Source organism: Thermobia domestica, unplaced genomic scaffold (assembly GCF_964235325.1).
Source record: "Thermobia domestica unplaced genomic scaffold, izTheDome1.hap1.1 HAP1_SCAFFOLD_330, whole genome shotgun sequence".
In the NCBI taxonomy this organism is placed as follows: domain Eukaryota; kingdom Metazoa; phylum Arthropoda; class Insecta; order Zygentoma; family Lepismatidae; genus Thermobia; species Thermobia domestica.
The window spans coordinates 150,110-174,809 of NW_027656043.1; the positions used below are offsets into that span (position 1 = coordinate 150,110).

Below are 24,700 nucleotides of genomic sequence, written 5' to 3' on the forward strand. Positions count from 1 at the left end.
CCAGTTAAAATGAATTTCAAGGTAATTAGGAAGCTAAAATCACAATTCGCTACATTTAAACAAAAGAATGTTTATTTCCAGTTATTATAAAAATATATGTACATACGTAGAACTGAGTTGTTACTAGATTGTTCTTTTAATGTTTTTTTTTTCTTTCTTACAACTAGTATGAGCAAACAACCAAATTCTACAGTTCAAATACTTGTGAAAATCATTATATTGCTGTAATACAGCTGAAACGCTTACGATGTATTGCCACGATTAATTCTTCTTAGCACCAATGATCTAAGAGAACACAAAATCGTATAAAAGGTTCTACATAAATTAAGTATTCACTATGACATGAAGTATACGTAAAACATAAGACCTCTTCTTCTTGTTCATTGATTGACGTCTATGCAATGGTAACTGAATCTGGAAAGACAGAAAAATAAATCAGAGATTGTTGCAAACGAAATATGTAATGAAAATTTAAAAATATAAAATAATCCAAATAGCACGATGTAAGTGCGGCAGCAATAAGACGTAGCAAAAGTTCAAGTAGTGGCGGCATAAGATATTTTTAAGTTGTTATGACACGCACAAGATTGTTCTTTAATTGACTAATTGATACTTTAGTTTAATGGGGACGTCAGTGCTGACTGATTGATTACTGAGTTTAATGGAGACGTCAGCATTGACTGACTGATTTTTGAGATTTTAATGGGGACGTCAGCACTGACTGATTGATTTCTGATGTTTAATAGGGACGTCATCATTGACAAATTGATTGCTAAGAGTTTAATGGGGCATCAGCATTGAGATTGATTACTGAGAGTTTAATGGGGCATCAGCATTGAGATTGATTACTGAGAGTTTAATGGGGACGTCAGCATTGACTAATTACTGAGAGTTTAATAGGGTGTCAACATTGATTGATTGATAACAGAGTTTAATGGGGACGTCAGCGCTGCCTGACTGATTACTGAGTTTAATGAAGACATCAGCACTGACAGATTAATTACTGCGATTTTAATGGGGACGTCAGCGCTGCATGATTACTGAGAGTTTAATAGGGACGCCAGCATAGACTGGCTGATTTCTGAGATTTTAATGGAGACGTCAGCATTGACTGATTGATTACTGAGAGTTTAATGAGGATGTCAGCAGCGAGGCTATTTGTCTCCGTCACAATAAGGGCAATGGCCGACACAGGATGCATATTAAAAATTGAAAATAAAACTTCTAAAAAATCGAAGTATAAATTCAATAAAATAAGTGATAAAAAATAAAAGAGGAGACTCATAAAGAGTAAACAAATAAATAACAAAATACAAAAACATTACAAGAAATTTAAAAAGAAACTTGGCTATTCTTATCTCATGAATAAAAGTGAGAAGCACATTATACCTCAAAACTTGATTTTTTTAAAGGTATCCTAAACGTTCTCTAAGGTCTGAGTATTTTGGACATGCTACACGAAAATTCAATAATGTAAATAAATCAGGTTTACAACCGTAGCACATGTTAAAAATGGACTCAGCAAAGTCCGGAATTATGCACCCAGGTTAACAAGAAATTCGTGAGATACAAGGGATAGGTAATTATTTACTCATTTTATATTAATTCTATAGCACTCATCAGCAAATAAAAAGTACGGACTACCGCACTAAATTTTTTTCACTCCGAATTCTTAAACTAAAGCACGTTATGCTGCATTAATGACATTTATGCTGACAAGTAAAGGGTCCAACTGGATGAATCGAGTTTCGGGATGAGACATGGTGCGCCTGATAGAGGATGTGAAAATATGTATATGTGCAAAGTTATAGTGGCTGAGCCCCATAAGAAACGTAGAGGGAAGGGATCAAAGTTGGTGGGAGAAGGGCTATGCTGTTTTCAAAATACATCAAATGAACTGTTGAATCGTGAAAATAGTTAAAGATTGACAATGCCAATGGAGATAATTTCACATATTGGCCAAACAAGAATGGACAGAGTAGATCACGAACCTCCGCCACCATCTTGAAATTCGCCATTTTGAAATCTGTGAGACATGTAATATATCAATTAGGGACAGCATGTTCTCAAAAAGTCAATTATGAACTTTAGTAATCGTTATTTGTACTCATTTGGAAGATCATATTTATAGTTATTTACGAAAATCTAGGGGACTGATACCCGTATGTTGGAAGTTTGGATTATCATGAAAACACATGTAAGTTACATATATCCACAAGTCAAGAAAACTAACAATGAAATTTAATAATAATGTAATTATATATAACTTGGATATTAAATTTGACGGTTAGTTTTCTTGGCTTGTGGATATTTGTAACTTACATGTATTTTCGTTATAATCCAAACTTTCAACATACGGGTCTCAGTCTCCTAGATTTTCGTAAATAACTATAAAGATGATCCTAAATCTTCAAAATAAGTACAGACGACGATCACTAAAGTTCTTAATTGACTTTTGGAGAACATGCTGGCTCTAACTGATATATAACATGACTACCTTTTTATTTAAAAACATATCACAGATTTCAAAATGGCGGCGGATGTCGTGATCTACTCTGCCCATTCTCGTTTTGCTAATATGTGAAACTACCACCGTTGGCATTGTCTGTCTTTCACTATTTTGACGATTCAACAATTTATTTGAATTTCAATAACACATCATAGCCCTTCTCCCACAACTTTGATCCCCTCCCCCCGTTTCTTATTGAGTTCAGCCGCTATAACTTTGCACATATACATATTTTTACATCCTCTATCATGCGCACTATGTCTCATCCCAAAACTCGATTTATCCATTTGAACGCTTTACTTATGAGACATTTATTAGTGAAATTCAAAGAAAATTATAGGAGTTTTCGAAAGAAACTTTGACCGAAAAAAAACTCATCCCCAAAAGTATGCTGCCCCTTTTGGATATTTTCATAAGAAATCATTTACCCAACATTATAGGTTATTAATGAAATATTTGCTTATAAAATATCAAGAAAATAGTCTGCTTCATTTTTGATAGAAACGTCCAATATGAAAAACTGACTCGCAAAGAGTAAACTACTCTTGTTCATTGTTTCATGAGAAGTCATATATCGTGTATTGTAAGGTTATTAACGAAACACTTACTTAATAAATGTGAACATTACTAACAGACGTTTGTGAAAAAAATCACTCGAAAAAAAAAAAACAACCTTACCAGTAAACTACCTTTTTTTTTTAAAAAAAAAAGGGTGGGGAGAATTTAGTTATTTCACATTAACAGGTTATTAGCGAAATATGTATTTACAAAGTATGAATAAAATTGCCTGAGTTGCATTTCAGAAAATCATTCAAAGAACACACTATGTCATACGAATAAATTACCACTTGTGTAGTTTTCCAGGAGAAATGAGTTATGCCACGTTATGAATTTATTAATGAAATATGAATAAAATCGACTGAGTCGTTTTTCAGAAATTCACCCCCTAAAGTAACCTATCCCTTGACTATATTTTCGGGACAAATAAGCTACGCCATACTGTCAGTTTACTAACGAAATATGTATTTATGAAGTACTAGCAACGATTAGCCGCTTCGCTGGTTTAAAATAAAAATTTTAAATGCGCAACACTTTATCACACGTGGCTGGTATCCGTGAAATATATTATTTTTGTTTTTACTGACATGGATTTAAACGACATCGGAAGGATCACTGTTCATCTCAGCGACCCCGAAAACTATGGATTTGACACTAATATCGATCATTTTTAAATATCTCCCCCCCCCCCCCCAAGTCAAATTGATATAAAAACCATCTTTAAAAAGAAAGAAAGAAAAAACCTCTAAGAGTAAACTATCTTTTCTGGATTTTCTCCAGAGAAATGTTTTATACAACAGTATGAGATTATTAGTGAAATATTGATGTATGATATTTAGACAAAATCGTTTAAGTTGTTTTTGAGGAAACAGCTATTTTCAATTTTTACCCTTCGGGAAACTAACATTAATTTTGGGAGTAGGAAAAAAATTCGGAAAACGCTCCTAGGAAATCTTATAAAAAACAATAAATTCAAAATTTGGTGCAAATATGTTCAGCGGTATGTTCCCTAGGTGTGTGGACACATTTACATTGCACGAACGGACGGACGAACAGACAGACATCGAAAAAATCACTTTTTCAGTACGTACAGGGCATGAAATGTGTAAATTCGTTGAAATCTTGAATTCGGTCTTTTCGCGATAACTATACTTTTTTCTCTCCTACGTCGCTCGAAAATTAAAAACTAACTAATTCTATGGCTTATGGAACCCGGAGGTTCAATGCCACGTTCACAAAATCTCTCCATTGTCTTCTATTCTTAGACAACTGGATCTAGTTTCTACTTTGCATTCCTATTTCGCCGAGATCCATCTTAATATTATTTTTCCATTTGCACCTAGGTCTTCCTAACGGTTGTTTTCCGATTGGGATCCCAGTTAAGACTTTGAAAGTGTTCCTACTTTTCTTCCATTCTGGCTACATGACCTGCCCGCCTGAGCCTCCTACACTTGACGACCCTAATTATGTTTGGTAAACCGTATAAATCATACAGTTCCTCGTTATGAAGTTTCCACCATTTCCGTTCCTCCTGGGTCCGAATATTCGTCTTAGGATCTTGTTCTCAAACACATTCAGTCTCCGTTCTTCCTTTAGAGTAAGCGACCATCTTTCACAACCATACAACACAACAGGAACGATAATCGTTTTATATTCAACAAGCTTTAAATTCATCGACAGAATTCGCGACGATAAAAGATTTTGAACTGAATAATAACACGAAAGTTAAAGAAATAATAAATAAAGAAAGAGGGAGGTTATCTCACATCATCATCTGACTATACAGTATGTCTCTACACACTATCCAGAAACAAACTAGATAATCGAAACTGAATTTCAAATTATAAGGAAGAATAATTTATGAACTACACTGCCATAGGAAGATTAAAAGCATTATAAAAGGAAAAATATTTCCTAATTCAAACAAGAAGTATCACATTACAGATTATCTAGAACAGGACAATGCAACTGATAACATTATTTAAGTATTTTAATATCAAACATAGTATTTAGTTATTCTACATTGAATAGTACATATTAGTGCTAATTCAATCTACATCCTCTCACCTTAATTTCATAGTAATTATTGGGTTTTATTCGTAAATTTCTCCTATGCCGTACTCATCAGTCCATTCTCCATGGATTCGGAACAGTGTTCACGAGATTTATCACCTCATTATATAAAGCAGAGTCTGAAAGACAGAAAGGAAGAACATAAGCACATTACGAAATAAGTTACTCTGCCATTACACTTTCTGAAGAAACATCAGACAAAACAGGAGGCTATACTCGATCCACAGCTGAATGTAAAATTTTGCAACATCGAATTCTAAATAGCTGCCACAATTAAAATATAAAGCTGTATTCTACTGAGGCGATCAAATTTACTCTTCTTAAAATATTATACTCTTTTGGAGGTTTACATACTCTGTATTTTTTAAATCGCCAATATTGTTGCTTTATATACTTTCTGTGTGTTACATCAAAATGAACTGTCATATATATATTTTAAAACCCTCAGAAATTATTATTAATCACATTTGGTGATAACAGTGAATGAATCTTTTTAGAAGAAACCCTGGCTCAACATTTCATTCAGATCATGAACAGTTTTCTCTGACTTAACAGACTCTCTCGTTATGAAGAAACCAATGTCTCCATTTTCCTCTTGATGTATGTCAATATATTCTTTTTGGTCACGATATATCTGATGACCTTAATTTCACTCACTCACAATTAAGTAATCCCATAAATGCAACAAGTTGTACGCGTTTCTTGTTTAATTTCTAGTTTAACAACTCCTTCAGCAGTATTGTAATTAAACGTTCAAAACAAGGTATCCGTCCCTCTCCTTGGTCTAATCACTAACGCGTGTACTTTCGGTATACGGTGTCCTGGGTACGATTTTCTGTAAGAGTATCGAACGCGCCGTGATTCAGATTCTACTTTAAACTAACATATCGTCTTGTTATATTCTCAAAGGACAACTCAATTTTAGACGTAGTAAAAGGTGTATATGTGTTCAGGCCTGTATGAGTCCAAACTCGAGCATATTGCTGCGGAAGCAACCCAAAACATTTGTTATGCCAACGGGTAAGGTGCAGTAAACCAAAGCACGGTAACTAGCTCGTTCCAGAAATTTCGTGCAGGTTGAGTTGATTTTGAGTTTAACGTCCTTTCAGCAGCGAGGCTATAGGAGACAGGACCTACTGATTAACGTGGAATCCGAACCACATGAGCTCCCGCTGGGAATCGAACCCGGATCTCCCACGCCAAAGGCGCGTACGCTAACCAGTTAGCTACGGAGGAGCTCTAAATTTCGTGCAGGTTGTAAAGTCAAAGATCAGCCAAGGTCCAGCCGCCTTTGGGTACCGAAGTCTGAGGTCATACGACACGCCATTGAAGAAAATCCATTCGTCAGGACACAAGTGTCAAATCAACTCGGCATGTTCCAGCCCACTGTACTGCGTAACCTTGAATTTGTAAAAACCACCAGGAACTGCAGCATTATAACAAATGAGTCGACACCGGCTCACACCCAGAAGAGATTACATGTGTGCCGACAACTGCTGCAAAATCGGCATCATATGTGTTTTCTGAAACGAAATGTCAGTGGGTGTTATTTTGAAATCGGTATGCGCATAAACAATAGTTGAGCAAGATCCACCTTTCAGAACCGGTCGTCAAACAGGGCCGTTTCAAGCAACAGAAGTGTGGTGGAACTACGAGAGGGTAATATACTTCGAGTTCGTTTCTAACGGTCGTATTATCAATGCTGACCTTTATTCCGAACAGAGTAGTTGGAGCGGATGTACGCTGCACTGCCCCAAAAGTATCCTGCATCAATGAACCGAAAGAGCGTCGTGTTGGAACCTAAGATTAAACCAAACACGGTTCGAAAGCCGTCAACAAAAAATTCAATTACTGGATGGAATCGAACTGATGCCACACCTGGCATGTAGTCCTAACCCTGCCCCTTCGGATTATACCTGTTTCGGTTCATAGTGCACTTCCTGAAATCACGATAATTCACCAACCTGCAGGAGATGGGAACAGCAGTGACTAACTTCTCTGCCTCGAACTGGTAGAAAGGTGGCTGCAGATAGTCCTAACTTATACTTAGAATGTTAACTGTAATAAATACAGGTATGTTGTGCCCCGGAATATTTCGAAACTTATGAGTCAACCTTGTATTTGCCCGATTGTAAACTGATATTTTTATTCTATTTTTTTCTTAGTTCAAAAGCGATCCTCGGCTTAGAGTTAGTGCAATGAAATAACGGGTACAGTAGACGACACAATAGGAGTTCAGTTAAAAAAAAAAAAAAAAATCGCCAGCAGCCGTTACCAGTATCATGTAAAGTCGGTGCTGTTAAATTAGTAGATCTCTTTGTAATTATAGCGGAATTTAATTATAACTTTTATCAAGAAAGAAATACAAGTTTTATATTTTTCATATTTGAACAGATATTTTGGCTGTAATTCCAGGCAGTTCCAGTTCCCTGTGAGAGTTTATGTGGTTCGGATCCCACGTTGAACTGTAGACGCACGTCTCATGTAGACAGGATGCTAAAACTGAAGCTAAACACAAACTAATCAATCAACATCAAGAAGAAAATATACAGAGACTTGCTCACCATAGAGGATACACCTAGTCTTACCATAAATACTGTCCCAATTTTTGAGTGTGGTTGTACTTCCGCCCGTACAAGCGAATCAAGAGAGGTATCGTGAAACGACTCGTTGCTGGACAGGTTTTCATTTAAAAAATACAAAAAGAAAGTTTTTTTTTTTTTTGGTTTAATTAATTCGCTCTGTGTATTTATGTTACACATGGACAGAAATAAGTTTGTTTTGCCTTAGTGTTATTACGCAACAACGGGGTTGTGCTGGAAGGAGTCACATAAGGTTAACGCGGAATTCAAACCGCTTCTCGGTTTATATTAGAGAGAACTTGTCCTCCTTTTTGGACTTAGAACAGCAGAATGGAAGCTCCACCCACTTCATTCCAACATCAATAGGATATTCCCTTATTCGGAAATCAGGATTGTCCCGTTTTATTATAAAGTTGGGTGGTCCAGTCAGTAAATTTCTTAAATCGGGAAACTCTCGCCTTAACCACCAGGAAAATCCAGTTATTACTTTAAATGCAAACAATAACGGAAGAATCCCGTTATTGCTTTGCATGTAAAATTCCGGTCAAACGTATCATAATCATTACGCTAAAACTGAGGTATTAAATTACAAGTTCACTATGTAGATATCATTCAATAAAATTAAAACTGAAAGTCCAATCCAAGCTAATGTTGGAAGCAACGTAGGCAGTCGATAAATTTTGCCAATTTCTATTAACATATTTAAGCAACCTTTGCTTCTTTATAAAACAGGCATTCATATAAGCAGAAATATACAATTTGGTTTCATTTCGTAGGTTTAGACTTAACATTACGTAATACCGAGATTACCAAGAAGACGACTTTCGCTTAAAGTGACATCCGAACCACTACCTGGTTTACACTTGAAACAAGGTTGTGATTCGACCAAGAATTGAACATAGGATGCCTTGATTAACAACTGAAAAACAGATAAAACTAATACAGATGGTTTAATATGTGGAAACGTCACTACGTAGTTCACACGATTTAAAACATCTTTCGTTTTGTTTGTTTAAACTTTTTCTTTAAAAAATCCAGCTGGTTTAAACAAGCCAATCCTGTTGCTGGATGAGCCGAAGTATAAAGGTGTCAGTTGTAAGTGTTCCAAGATGGAATAGGGTGAGTATGAAAACTGTGTGGCCGTGATAGCATTGCACCGGTACGCAAATCACCAGGGGAAATTTTCAAAAAACAGTGGCGGCGTATGTCCGACGAAATCCACTTAAGAAACAGTCAATTATGGCTCGTGAGATCAAAATATAAAATATATTTATATCTCGCATGTTAAGCAGTGACATAGGACTCCTTGCTTACAAACAACGCAAATGACATCTGACAAATGAACTGAAGGACCAGAGGCTCGTAAAAGCAAAGCGCTTACTTAAGCGTTACGCAGCAAATGTCGAATCCTTTTCACTGATGAAAAGATTTTCAGTGTCCAAAATGACACGATATATACCACATCCTCTAAAGAAGCTGGTGAAAAGACTTCAAAGATTCAGAGAGGTCAGCATCCTGCATCACTCATGGAGTGGTGGGGTGTGAGCTACGAGGGCACAACGGATGCGAAAAAAGGATCAAAACTAGGGTTGGCCAGAACAGGTTTGGGACCGGTTTTTCGGATCCAGGTCTGGAACCGGGATTTCGGATCCAAGTCCGGAACCGGAACTTTGTGGCCATCCCTAATCAAAAAGTCAGCCAAAGTGTATTACGAGACAGTGCTTGAGAGAGTAGTCAAGAATCACACCAACACCCTCTTCCATGGACCGAACTAGAGCTTCCAGCAGGACTCAGCCCCAGCACACAAGGCACGAACAACCCAACAGTGACTGGAGGCAAAAGTTCCGAACTTCATTTCTACTTTAGATTGGCCTTCTGCAAGTCCGAACCTAAACCCTTTGGACTACAAATTGTGGTCCAAGCTTTAGCAGATGGTTTCCAAGAAGTTTAATGCGATCTCTTCGGAAAGGCAGCTGCAGATTTTCCTGTTGATGTGTTGCATAATGCAATTGATAAGTGGTTACAAAATCTTAAGGACCGCGTGCATGCTAATGGTGGCAATTTTGAATAATTGAATTAGTTCATAATGCATCCATGTAACTCTCACGTTATTAGAATATTAAAATAAATCTAACCATCTTTTGTCAATGTACTTAAAACTTTAGAACAGGATTCATGGTAAGACTACGTAGAACGCTGACGTCTAGGGGACGTGTAAAGCGTGAGGGGACAGAAAACGATGCTCTGTACGAAGGCAATGAAGAATAAAGTAACGAATTTGAAGCATCTAATATTGCCGACTGACTAAACAATGAAATACGAGAAAATTTATTCTTTTATGCGTTTTCTGCTTCATCAATAAAGAAGTAATGATGATGTCACGAGTAAAAAGTTCCCACACTAGGATAAATATCTAATTTTGCTGTTTATGCTAATTTGAGGACGATGAATTCAATATATATTTTTAAAAACATATCCGTTCATGGAGTCATAAAAAAAATAAAATAAAATGACCTCCAAGTTGGGATCTTTGCAGTAGCGCTTAAGCCAATAGTAAATGTACACTCATGTTCAAAATTATTGTCACACGTCTATAAATACGTTGTTGTAGGAATATAATTTGATAACAAATTCACCCGGTATTTCTTATAATGTTAGTATGTGTATAATCGGCAACGACATGTATGTGGCAAATTTCATGTCAAAAGAGTAGTAAATAAGAACAAAAAAACGAAAATAAAACTGTCTTGTCCATTTAGCAACATTTTGTTTTACTCATTCTAATTTTCGTATTTATAATTCTCTTAATAAACAAACTCCATGGTTCTGGATAATCACAATAACATTTAAAACACAGTTCTGACTAGAACACAATGAATTATATTAATAACTATACTTTTTTTGTTACAGTTTCAAGGACCTAACGTCCTCTTCATCAGACATTTAGAAAAGATACAAGATATAAGATTTGCTGTCATCTGTCTTTTCTAAATGTCTGATGAAGAGGACGTTAGGTCCTTGAAACTGTAACAAAAAAAGTATAGTTATTAATATAATTAATTTTGTTCTGGTCGGAACTGTGTTTTAAATATAATTCTCTTCCTACGGAATTTACCACAAATATACATTTCCGATTATACACATAGTATCAGTATTATAAAAGTATTCTGCACAATCATTATCAAATTATATTCTTACAAGGCAGTTATAGATATCCTACAATCATTTTGGACATGAGTGTACCAACGCTCGGATACATTTATATCTGCACTTATAATCAAATAAATAGAGTACAGAAAAGCCAAAAAAGGATTGAAACGGAGCACTTGTAGTCGTAGGAGGAACAAAGTTTTTTTATTCATTTCTTTTTACCTTTTAATACCTTGAGCTTCCTAACCCATCTTTTCTAAGGGCTTTGATGAAGACGGCTAACTGAAAAGTTGTCGAAATTTAAACAACTAAAAATAAAAATAGAACACAACTCAGGCGACTTCATTTTATAATAAAAATAACTAATTCTTTGCTTAATTAAGTATTCTACACTGTAACTTAGCTTACATCAGCTGAGTAATGCTATTCCACTTGAAAAATAAAAAAATAAAATAAATAAATAAAAGTAAAATAACCGATTTCTCGAGAGATGTTATTGTATTAAATTTAATCTTACCAAAATTTTCGGTGATGTCTGATGACAGCAACAAGTATTCTTTGCAGATGACTGTCTTCCCTTTGGCTACTCCAATAACTTTAATCATCCCACCTAATGGCTCACTTGCTGGTTCTTCTAGTTTCACAGTTATAGTCTTGTTGTCTGTAGTAACCATCTCAAATGACATGCCAGAGGGATCAACCTATTGGGAGGGAAAAAAAATCAGAACTCTTTCCACAATACTACCGTTCCTAACTCTAGATATTTAGTTCCTGTACATAATCAAAAGTCTTATTGAACGATTATGTCCATTTGTGCCTCTGTCGACAGGTATCAAGGCAAAAAAGTAAGGGATAAAAAGCGGTTTCTTTGGGAACGATACAGCATAATTTTTATTACTTTGAGTTTCCATTGCAATTACACTTTCGGAAGACAAGACGTAAAGAAAAATGATTGATTTTCTTACTTCATATGATTAAATAATAATTACTAAGCAAATAAAACGTAGTTTTCCCCTCTCCATTCAAAATGATGCGATCAACCACATGGAATTTTATATTAAACTAGCGTCCATTACCGGTTTCGCTGGGTTAAATTAAGAAAGAAATAGTAACATGTTCCGTTAGTCAGCACTTTTAACTATTAGTAAAGTGGCCTCTGATATCGGTTATTTTCATATTTCTCCCCCCTCCTCCACTGTTGTATGCCTGAGTGTGGATTTAACCAGCATCGGAAATGTCACTATTCTTCACAGCGATCCCGAAAACTATTGATTCGGCACTAATATTGGTCATTTTCGATATTATCAAAATTAAATTAAGTTTTACGTTCCACAGTTATGCCGGCTAGGCTAAAAGAGACGGATTTTCGATACCATATATATATATTTCCCTCCCCTCCCCTATGTTGCGGGGCACGGCATCGGAAGTGTCGCTACTCATCTCAGTTACCCTGAAAACTATGGATTCGGCACTGATATTTGTCACTTTCGATCATTTTTATATATCTTTCCCTCTCCTCCAATTTGCGGGACTGAATTTGGATTTAAACGGGATAAGAGGTGCCACTGTTCATCTCAGCTACCCTGAAAACTATGGATTCGCCATTAATATTAGTCATTTTTGATCATTTTAATGAATCTTCCTCCTCCCCAAAGTTACGGGACTGAATTTGCATTTAAACAGCATCGGAGTGTCATCGATCATCTCAGTACGGTTACCAGACGTCCCGGTTTTCGTTCTTTAGATTGAAAATAAAACTCATATACATGCGTTTCTTATAACATAGTGGACAGTATTACCATATATATAAACAAAGAGTGTATGAAGCTGGAAAAGTCAAGGTATTGGCCTAAGAGAAGACGATTTTAGCTTCACTGAACGTATTGTTTTAAACCTCCGTTCTACTACATCAAGCATTTCTTATAAGGCGAGCTTGAAAGAGATGCCGACTCCTGGTTTTAAATTTCCACTTTTATTTTTACTTTTCCAGTTTATTATTATATTCAAGCAGGGCTTACAGTAACAAAATCTATTGTTAGTTTCAGAACTTTTGTTTTGGAAATCATACTAGCTACGCCTGTATATACACACACACATCACGACCTAATGGAAAAAGAGTTCAAGAACTTCGCGAACATTACCTTAGCAAGGGAAGGGAATTTAGAACATCTTAATAATAAAACCATAATTTTTGCCAGTAGAAATTTACACCAGTGGAAAAATATTGTGTAATAGCAAAATGCCTGTTCTTGCGAAGGGGTATTTAAAGCTTTTGCTCGCTATATTACTTTCAAAAATTAATCTAAGAATCCGAAAAATCTCTTGTGTTTTATACAGTTGATGTGAAGAATTTGCTTCATTTTTCGAACAATTCACTGCTAGTATTGTAAGAATATTACGGAAACTTACCGGGTGTCCGTTGCATTTAGATCCGTAGTCTTACATCAAGTTCTATTTGAAACCCCACTTCAATAATTAAAGTTGTCTTTAATATACTTTTCCATGTGTGAATAAATATTTTTCAAGACACTGTTCACGCATTCAATAATTTTGGATTATATTTCTTTCTTTCTCTAATAAAATTTTCAGTAATTTTGAGATTAAAATCCGTAAAAACAACTTGCTCTAGCACAAAACGTGGCAGTTAAACACATAAAGGTACACGTCTTATTTAATTTTGATATATATATATATATATATATATATATATATATATATATTGCCAAACTTTGGGAGAGCCTGCGTAAATCTTTAGAGATTTACTTTTTGTTTGTCGTTCTGCATTTAGCATAAATGTAATTTTTCTTGTTAAATGCTAAATTTATATTTCTTTTAAGGCAGTGCTTCACACTAGGAGACGATACAACAAAGAAAGAAAAAAAAAAGTCTCTCTTCAATTATAAATGGGAGGGTTTGTCGTAATTGGCGGAATATTTAGGACCTGTTAAACACAACAAATTGGAATTAAGAACAAAGGACGTCAGGCAGCTCTTCTTATGTTACCTTTTCACATTCTTTATACATCTCTTGTAGGACTTCGTTTGCGTTAACTGTGTATAGAATAAATTGGAAAATTGTGACTAGTAGCCTGGAAAAGACAGGTAATTAATTCATTCTGACCAAACGAGTAGGAACTTTGACCTTATATAGACCATAGCCTGAGATTGGTGTCCCAGTTTCTCGTTTACTAAATCTGGCAACCCTACACTTCAGCGACCCCGAAAACTACAGATTCGACATTAATATCGGTCATTTTCGATCATTTGTAAACAGTGTGTCTATTAAAATTACAAAATAAAATTTCGTGATTTATATATATATATATATATATATATATATATATATATATATAACACCAAACCATAAAATTTTGTAACATCCTCAAGAGCGAATTTGGAGGCTGAATTTTCATGCATGCAATAGAAGTGTGCTTTGCTTGCGCCGACCACAGACATTTTTGGCGGTGAATTTTGACGGTTTATAGAACAAATTTTTCAGTTTGTACTTATATTTGTACGATAAAAATAAATTCGTGACCTATGAGTTAAATTTCTTGACTTTCATGATCGTTTTCTGATTTCGTGACCTTTTTTTTTGTGACTTTCGTGACCAATAGACAACCTGTTAAATGTCTTTCCCCCTACCTCTCCCCTCCGTTGCACCGTCAAAGTAAAATGATTAAAAATAAGCCCAGTCCCGAACCTCATCTATGTTGAAAACTTGATTAAGATCGGTCCGGGTTCAAGTCACAAACATAGCCACTTTCAATTTTATAATATAGATTAGAGTCAGGAATGGGCCTAAATAGCCTACTTAATAATGCTGAAATTTCCAAAGCCCCCGCCACATACAGACACACACTTTCATCAGCGGCTTATTTAATTGGATTCACACACTTCAATTATTTCAGTCGTCAGGTATGATTCAGTTTATCTGTAACATAGCTGCAAACAAAGCTTATAAACAATATCATGATGGATAGTCTGTAACCAATAAAACAGCTACAAATAAATTTGTTTCTGTTCTGGTTACTTAATGGGGCTTCAACCATGTTTTGAAAAATACTCTATTACTGGCATAGTTAGGTTTTCTAGTAATACACTGATAAATAAACAAATAATTAAAATAAAATAAAAAGTAAAACTAAACTACCTTGGTAAACAGAGTTCGAATTCTCAGTGAAAGTGCTACATCAGTTACGTTATGATTTATTGAGGTAATGCGTTATTATTATTTCCGTTCTTGCTGTAAAATGGATGGAAATAATAATTTTGTAGTACAGGATGAGGTGCAAAGCTATATTATTGACTAGTGTGCAAGCTACAATTCATTTAATTAGTGGCGACAGCAGGGGAGGCAAGGGAGCAGACAAATGTAGAACTGTCTTAATGTTTGCACTTTTGTTGTTCATACCGCAGATAGTTGGGTCATTTGAGAAACGATGAAAAATAATGCTTTTCCATTGTAACTTCCGCTGTTGATCTCACAGATTTCAACACATGTCCAGAGGGCATTTTATTTAATAGACGTACACTCAGTTTCTCAGTGTTAACAAATAAATGAAAAGACACACAGTAAAACACAGCTTACAACAAAATAAACTTGGACTAATTCAAATTGTTCTTTCCAACCAACATATGCTTCTGTTTTATTGCGTGTTCATGAGCATGTGGTTCCTTGAGTTGTGGCATGTAACGCCATAGTTCAACCACTGCTTCAAAGAAGAAAGAGGTATGTCTGGCCCTAGCCTTGTATAGAGTATCTTGTTTAAGTTTTATTGCTAGATAATTGTAAATCGACAACATAGGCCTATCAAAAACCTAAAGAAGCGCCGGTCATTATTATGCTTTATCATTTGACTGAGACTAGCATTTAAACTGCAGATTATTAATTGAAAATTTGGTGAAATTACTACCGCGGCACATGCCCAAATAATTGTGTACAGATTAGTAATGTGCGTGTGTAAACTGATGCGCCCTGGAAATGATTACTTGCCGTTACCTGCTATCCTATTATATGAAATTATTTCATCGTGAAATTAACTTCTGGTGCCTTAGAAATTGTTTCTCCAGGGTAGGAGTTGCATTCATGGCTGCAGATTCACTTAAAGAGGACTTTCCGTTACATATATAAATACGCTCTCGGACATATCTAATAAAAATGACCGTGCGAAAACAAACCAATATGTGCCAGGTGGCGACTAAAAGCGAGAAAGTTATCTGAGCCAGGGCAGGAGAGATACAGGAGGCACGCGTGGTAACGCGGGGGTGTATCCGCATTACCTTAGCAAGAGAGCAGGCGCATCAGCGATGGAGTGCATGCGAATGAACAAGAATATAGCAAACTACACCTCATATTGCTAAACCATATAGGTTAGAGCACTTGTAACGATTTAACGTTGTAATCCTATATATGTAAACATAAAATATACGCTAGGTTTCTCTACATCCTGTAGAAATACCCCGCGGCGATTAGTACGTTGCACAGTCGTCTTTTATATAGAGCTACTATAGATCTTCTAATGTTTTCACACTTGTAACATTACACGTATAAAAAAATACTAGCTTCCTACATCGTGTTAACATCCTATACAATCCTCTTTCATATGCATTTGCTGATGTTAATCGTATAATTACTATTTTTTGACGGTCTATCCTTAATCAATGCCGAAAATTTTTTCGTTTAATGTTTCAAAGAGCCTAAGAAATTAACTAAATACAATTTCGTCAAAAATATTGACCTTTACTGACTGGTTTGCATCCCCGCAATTATTTCAAGTGGTGTACTTAAAATTGATCTGCACGATAGTTTCTTATGTCATACCAATTTAAAAGCAATATCTCGATCTCTACAGAACGATTTGAACGTGTGCCAAGAAAACAATATTTTAAAATGTATTACGGTACAATCTAAAGCAAGTGAACTGACTAAAATGACTTGATAAAGTGGACAACTGTTCGCAGAACTGCAAGGTACGTAGTGTTTCTCGTATTACATGACAATCATGCTTACACTATTAACGCTATTCCTACCTCATTACTTTAGTTATAAGTATGACAAATGTATATATAAATTCCCTACACACTAGTCTTCACTCATTTATAAATTAACATATTACACACCACGTACTATGATCGACAGTCACAACCTGAACCAAGAAAGTTTATCTCGCGATTTAAACACTAAGTTTAGCGCCCCAGTCTGAGAACTAAAGAACTTAAAAATAAATAAATAAATAAATAAAAAATGTTAACAAAGTAAGCTTACAAGTATCAAACCACTACAAATGTTATAGTATGATCTAAGTGAGTTCATTCGAAAGATGATTTTGTAACACAGTCTCCATGGGCGGAGTGATTTTGCACAATATACGGAACGTGTATTTAATGTCAACAAGCAGAGTTACAAGTGTGAAATCATGAAAGTGCGCTGTTTCAATGTGATAAAAATGTTCTTTCCACCATTCTTGTCTGTACACACTTCCTCCATTACTGACGCACCTGCTCCCTATATATGCGAGCCTCTCTGTCCTATTACAGTATGTCTACTAAAATTCCAAAATGAAATTTCGTGACTTTTTAGTGACCTTTTCTTTATCAAATCATAAAATTTTCTAACATTTTCAAGAGAGAATTTGAGTGCGAATTAGGTCGAATTTTCATCCATGCGATAGACACGTACTTTGCTTGCGATTTGGTAACGTCTAAACCTGACCATAGACAGTTTTGGTGGTGGATTTTTACGTTTTATGGAACAAAATTTTCCAATCTGTACTTGCATTTATACAGTTAAAAAAAATCGTCACCCAAAAGCTAAATTTCGTGACTTTCATGACCGTTTTCTGATTTTGTGAAATTCGTGACTGATAGACACCCTGTATTAGATTGCATCCGTGCTTTTTAGTGGCCGTCTGCACAGAGTGGTTTTCTTATTGCATTCGTCCAGACGTGGGGTATCTTTTTTAGTGGCCGTCTAGCACAGGGTGGTTTTCTTATTGCATTCGTCCAGACGTGGGGTATCTTTTCTAGTGGCCGTCTAGCACAGAGTGGTTTTCTTATTGCATTGGTCCAGACGTGGGGTATCTTTTTTAGTGGCCGTCTAACACAGGGTGGTTGTCTTATTGCATTCGTCCAGACGCGGGGTATCTTTTACTTTCTCCCTCAATCTTGCACATCTCCAGTGTTACTTCACAAAATACAGCTCACCGAGCGAAGGGGGTTAAAAGCCCGTCAGGGCTCATTTGTTTCCTATCTTTATCAAAATTTAGACAAAAACAAAGTACTCGGTTTTGGATCCATCAAACGAATTGGGGAAGATTCTAAATGCCATCCTACACTGTAATTAGGCATTAATTCCGAAGTTCGTCGTCCGTTACTTTTTGGCTAAAAGCTTTAGAGTTGGTTCCCTTCCGGGTTATAGTTAAGGAGCCGTACTTCCCATTTAGGGAAGGACGAGAAACGCCATACTTTCAGGAATTATTCATTGACTATCCAGGATGTTAAAAAGTAGGTAATAGACTGAGTTCTTGCCCTTGTACTTAGGGTGTTTAGGTAGTGCAACAGTAAGATGTATCCTCGTGCACGGGAGATGAGAAGTAGCTGTTCTTAACTATTACCCCTTTCCGTACCAAAGTTGAATATTTAATTTACCTAGCGGTTTGTGTGTAGCCCGCTCCTCCCAGTTCCTTGTCACCGGAACTGGACGAGTCACTACTACTACTACTTATATCGGGAACAGAATCCAACCAACCCCTGCAGGGCTTCAAACCCGTTCCTACTACTACTTTTACTACTACAACTACCACTACTGCTACTACAACTGAAGCTTCCTTACCACAAGATGTACATCTTAAAATCTTTATAACATGCGATTCCGAGTCATGAACTAATATGAAACGCTCGTTCCTACTACTACTACTAGTACTATTACTACTATTGCTACTAACTACCACTACTACTACAATTTATACTGAAGCCTCCTCACCACAAGATTTACATCTTAAATCTTTATAACATGCGATTCCGATTCATTATGAACTAATATGAATTGTTAGAATCACTATGATTCGTTAAAAATCACTGGGAGGAGCGGGCTATACTCAATCTAGTAATTATTAAAATCTACGTTGTATTATAAATCTATACTAAATATAATTTTCATACCTTAGATATAGTCCCCAATATGAAGACAGGCTTGTCTGAATATTGTGACAAAAAAGTACCATTAACACGCTGCCCTCCAAGTTTAGCAAACGAAAACGAGCTAGTAATTTCGTCGTCCATTATTACATATACTGTTGTACAAACGCAACTAACAATTACAATATACCACTCAGTTCTTGATTTAAAGGCCAGAATACAAAAATATCAATAACACTAATTCTTGAATTCTTTGTAAACTACTTGAAAATTCTAAGTGAAAATCAGCACCTAATTTCACCGCAATTGTCCGCGATTCTTTACCGCCTGTACAGAGTTGCCAGCCAACAATTAGGGGTTAGTGCTAGGTCAAAATTAGAAAATCACTAAATGCAAAGGGGCACAAATCCTATACCGCCTTATGCAGAGTCGTTTTGACATATGATTAGTGTCATACTAAAGGCCTGACTACTGCAGGAGACATATGTTAGTCGAACTCTTTAGTATGTCACTAATCATATGTCAAAACGACTCTGCATAAGGCCCATAGCCACTAAAACTCAAAATATGCTCTCTAGTTTGCGATGCGTTAACTGCGACTGATTTTGTAAGGAAAAATATTCAATTTTGATGCATCTAGTGTTCAGGGACGGCTTTAGCATTTTAGGGTAGGTCCACTCCCTCGCTTATGGATACTTATACACGTTTGATTGCTTACTCATAGTAGGAAATTAGTTTTACAGTAGTGATTGATGCTACTTGTTAAATAATTATATACAATTAATATAAATAGTGGAATATATATTTACTCTTTATTGTATCTTTTAGCGTTTATACATTATTCAAAAATTTTGCGTAGACCCGTGTCTAACCGCTAAACACCCACTCAAGACGCCACTGCTATTGTTCTCTCTTCTTTCTTTTGATCAGTGTTGCCAACAAATTGACAAATTGATCCAAAAAGTCGCTAAATAGAAGATGACTCCAATTTTGGGTGAAAAGTCGCTAAACAAATTTTGTGGAGTTTTGAATCTTTTATATTATATAACATATATATCTTATTAATCGAAATCTGTAAGGTGCATGCATTGACCTCACTACTTGAATGTAGGGATGGTACCGAGACCGAGACGGACTTTTATATACCGAGACGAGACCGAGACGGACTTTTACATTCCGAGACGAGACCGAGACCTTGGTCAGTCTTGAAAGTCTCGGTCTCGTCTCGAATATTGATAGTTATTTTGCCTTTACTCAAAATTTGTTTCGTTGCTGCATGAGATAATATGGGAACGGTTGACTGATGTACAGTAGCGTATTTAGGGGGTAAGTATCGGGCTCAAGCCCCTCCCGAAATAAATATGTAATCATTTTTTCGCATTGCACGTACTATACAAATGTTTGTTACCCGTTCCTCAAGCCTCTCCCGAAACAAAATCCACTGCCATTGTATATAGTCTTTCTCTCTGTATATATATATATATATATATATATATATATATATATATATATATATATATATATATATATATATATATATATATATATATAGGCGCGGATCCAGGATATGATCAAGGGAGGGGCTAAACCATACTTTGCCTCTTTATTCAGTGTAAAGCAAGATTGAAGCTCATTTTATTCAGTGTATAGTATACCTGAGCATTAACGGGGGATATAGCTCCTATAGCCCTTCCCTTGGATCCGCGCGTATATATAAACAAGCAGTGTTACCAACGCAAAATAAAGTTGTATTTTCTCAAATTGCACTATGTAATTTATTACCTATTTCTAATTTAGATATTAAATATAAACACAATACCACATACATTATTCAGTGTAACAAAGGATAATACAGTATCACTAACATCAACATTTTGGAGATCTCTTATAACTCAAATAACATAGACGGTGCAATGCGCATGATTTGTATCTTAGCGTCAAATACTATGATTATGGTATAATGTATTTCGAATGAATGAAGGAACAAAGTTACAAGAAATGAAAAATTTAACTTTTTCTAAAGACTTTACTTCGAAAACGTGCTGACATATCACGTCTCATCATGTAGATATTTCCAAAAGACTTAAGTCATCATGATGTCATTTACAGCAATTGTTATTTCAAACCATTTCAGAGATACCAAACACATGGATAGTAATTGTTATACTGCTTAAAATAACGTATTTGTGTTGCTTCCATAACATTACAACAATATTTTTGGTGGTTTTAATTACAAGTCGCAGTTCCATTATTTTAAGCAGTGTTGCCAACTTAAATAAACTGCTAAATATTATTCTAAATATAGTGCAAACAATGTAACTAACAAGGGACATCACCCAATTGTCCGGCTCCGATTTCAATGAAATTTTTGTTGCTGATACAGGACATGTATTCATTACTTGTGATGACAGAAATTTTTGCCATGGTGCATGTTTTCTATTTTTTAATAATTTTTAAAGGTTGTGATGTGGTTAATAGAGATTACTGCAGAAGTCCCTTACTACCCTTTGTAAACGGAGTGTTAATGAAAGAACAGCCATGTAGATACGTATAGGGTCTAGGGGAAAGTCGTATGGTACGTATGACCTTGACGGCAGCCATCTTGAAATCCGCCATTTTGAATTAAGGTCAAGTTTTTTAAATGGGAATAGGGTAATATGATACATAATTTCGGGCTAGAATTTTATTAGGAAAACAATGGTGAAGTTAATTTTAAGATGCGCCCATTTGGTGAAAAGTTACAGGCATATTAATTGTTTGTACTTACTATGTGTGTAAGTCCCTTACCTCCGCTTCTAACCCGCGTATTAATGATAATAAGTGGATAAAGGTTTCGGTAATACATACTATACCTAGAGGGAAGTGATAAGATAAGGGTATTATTGACGGGAGCCATCTTGAAATCCGCCATTTTGAATTAAAGTGAAGTTTTGAGAACTGAAAACCATAGCATGTGGCACCAAGTTTTAATAGTAAATTTTCCCCAAAAGCCAATGGTATGCTTATTTTTGTTCTATAGTTAACCAATATGAATTTATGACTCTTCTAATATGCCCGAAACGTCCATTATTCGATCTTTCAAATTGGCGACACTCCTAATTTTCATCGCATGTTTTAAGATTCCAACTGGCACTTTGCAACTGTTTCCATGGCTCATGTTTTCTAAATTTATTACATTTTTTTAAGAGTTGCGATTTGTCAGTTCATGAATAGTATTGGGATAAGCATCCAGCAATCTTTCTGAATTTTGAAGACTTGCCATGTAATTATTAATTTCCTAGGCAGTGCAATTATTTATTTTAACCCAGAGTACATGAGGTACCTATGGACCTATGTGGTGTGAAGAAATACAAATGAAATTATAAGAAATTGGTGTATCACGAACTCAAAATTATCATGAAATGTAGCCTACATGTTGCGCAAACGACAAACAGTTTTTTTTTAATAAATACGACTTTATAACTTTGAAGAAACAGCAGCAATGATAGAAAATATCAAAGAGACATAATATGACTGTTCCCAACACACTATTTGTACCGTGAACAAAATATGAAAACAGGTAACTTGTTTATAAAGAGGTGTAACTTAATCGAGTTCCCGATCAATACTGATTATAAATCTTACAAACATGAACTATCGATAACAATCGCTAGAAAACGAATGACTTTTTTGTATGACTAGCTAAAATATTTCCATAGAAAATAAATAAATAAATAAATATACAATAAACAAATAAATATAAAACAAAACAAAAGACCATTGATTTACACAACAATCATATTTCGTTTCCTTTTTTGAAGTGAATTTTCAACTTATTTCTCGTCTCATCTACTATCCATTACAAGCTACGTCTCCGGTATTACCTGAATGCAAAGTTGGAGTTCTTTCGTTCTGCGATGATTCATGTCAGAAAACGAATTTTTGAAGGGCAGGTATAGGAAATAAATAATTACATTGCCTATGAAATTAATAATTACATGACAAGTCTTCAAAATTCAGAAAGATTGCTGGATGCTTATTCCAACAATATCCATGAACTGACAAATCGCAACTCTTAAAAAAAAGGAAATAAATTTAGAAAACATGAGCCATGGAAACAATTGCAAACTGCCAGTTGGAATCTTAAAACATGCGATGAAAATTAGGAGTGTTGCCAATTTGAAAGATCGAATAATGGACGTTTCGGGCATATTAGAAGAGTCATAAATTCATATTGGTTAACTAGAGAACAAAAAATAAGCATACCATTGGCTTTTGGGGAAAATTTACTATTAAAATTTGGTGCCACATGCTATGGTTTTCAGTTTTCAAAACTTCACTTTAATTCAAAATGGCGGATTTCAGGATGGCTCCCGTCAATAATACCCTTATCGTATCACTTCCCTCTAGGCATATGTGTTACCGAAACCTTTATTCACTTATTATAATTAATACGTGGGTTAGAAGCGGAGGTAAGGGACTTACACACATAGTAAGTATAAACAATTAATATGCCTGTAACTTTTCACCAAATGGGCGCATCTTAAAACTAACTTCACCATTGTCTTCCTGATTAAATTCTAGCCCGAAATTATGTATCATATTACCCTATTCCCATTTAAAAAATTTAACCTTAATTCAAAACGGCGGGTTTCAAGATGGCTGCCGTCAAGGTCATACGTACCATACGACTTTCCCCTAGACCCTATACGTATCTACATGGCTGTTCTTTCATTAACACTCTGTTTACAAAGGGTAGTAAGGGACTTCTGCAGTAATCTCTATTAACCACATCACAACCTTTAAAAATTATTAAAAAATAGAAAACATGCACCATGGCAAAAATTTCTGTCATCACAAGTAGTGAATACATGTCCTCTATCAGCAATAAAAATTTCATTGAAATCGGAGCCGGACAATTGGGTGATGTCCCTTGTAAGCTACAAAATATTTTAATAACTCGTAAATTATTTTATGCTGCAAGAATGTTTTCAAAAGATGACGTTTTTCATAGTTTTTGGGCTATTTATAATGTTAATATGAAAGTTTTCGTTCCAGCAATACATGTAAATGCAAATTGTAACTGAAATTAAATGTAACTGATAACTTTTCAGTAATATTGGTTGTTCCCCCTAAACCCTAGGTCTGGTCTACATTTTACATTAAAACCGTGCTTAATTAAAAGTTCTAAATACACCCTAGTTACATTTCACTGGTTTTAGTTTGACCACCAACCACCTCAATCTCGATCCATACCATATAGCTATATGCAATAAAGGACTTACAGTTAGTAAAACATATTCCGTCTTATGCAGAGTCCTTTTGACATATGATTAGCGTCATACTAAATGCATGACTACTGCAGGAAACATATGTTAGTATAACACTTTAGTATGACACTAATCGATCGTCAGAACGACTCTGCATAAGGCCCATTGTGTTGATTTTTGGTTGGTTTGTTTTAGTTTAACGTCCCATGATTATGCTAGGGCGTCTAAACGAGACGTGGAGCTAATGATTGTAATGGAATCCGAACCACTTCGGTCGTTCAACTGTACCCACACCGGAAATCGAATTCGGGACCACCGAACCGAAGTCAGGCGTGCTAGCAGCTAGACCAATGGAGGTTCTCACATTGTGTTGATTTAAATCATTGAGTCAGTGTTGCCAGATTCGAAGATCAAAAAGTAGCGGATTTAAACTATTTGTAG

The 24,700-nt window shown here is 35.5% G+C and overlaps 1 protein-coding gene across 1 annotated transcript; it reads right to left on the reverse strand.

Moving 5' to 3' along the window:
• Positions 1-50: 50 nt before the first annotated feature.
• Positions 51-19,342, reverse strand: LOC145676747 (replication protein A 14 kDa subunit-like). Its single transcript, XM_081747558.1, has 4 exons — positions 19,035-19,342; positions 11,390-11,573; positions 5,135-5,259; positions 51-414 (listed from the first exon to the last, which is right to left on the reverse strand). Exons 1-3 carry the CDS (start codon positions 19,152-19,154, stop codon positions 5,192-5,194), a joined length of 372 nt encoding a protein of 123 aa, XP_081603684.1. The 5' UTR covers positions 19,155-19,342; the 3' UTR covers positions 51-414; positions 5,135-5,191.
• Between the last annotated feature and the right edge of the window lie 5,358 nt (positions 19,343-24,700).

What these genes read in the sequence shown, in the direction of transcription:
- LOC145676747 (XM_081747558.1), bottom strand. Translation starts at nt 19,154, where the DNA reads ATGGACGACGAAATTACTAGCTCGTTTTCGTTTGCTAAACTTGGAGGG. An exon ending in TATTGGGGACTATATCTAAG is followed by an intron (nt 11,574 to 19,034) that starts GTATGAAAATTA and finishes CCCTCCCAATAG; the next exon opens with GTTGATCCCTCTGGCATGTC. An exon ending in AGACATCACCGAAAATTTTG is followed by an intron (nt 5,260 to 11,389) that starts GTAAGATTAAAT and finishes TCTGTCTTTCAG; the next exon opens with ACTCTGCTTTATATAATGAG.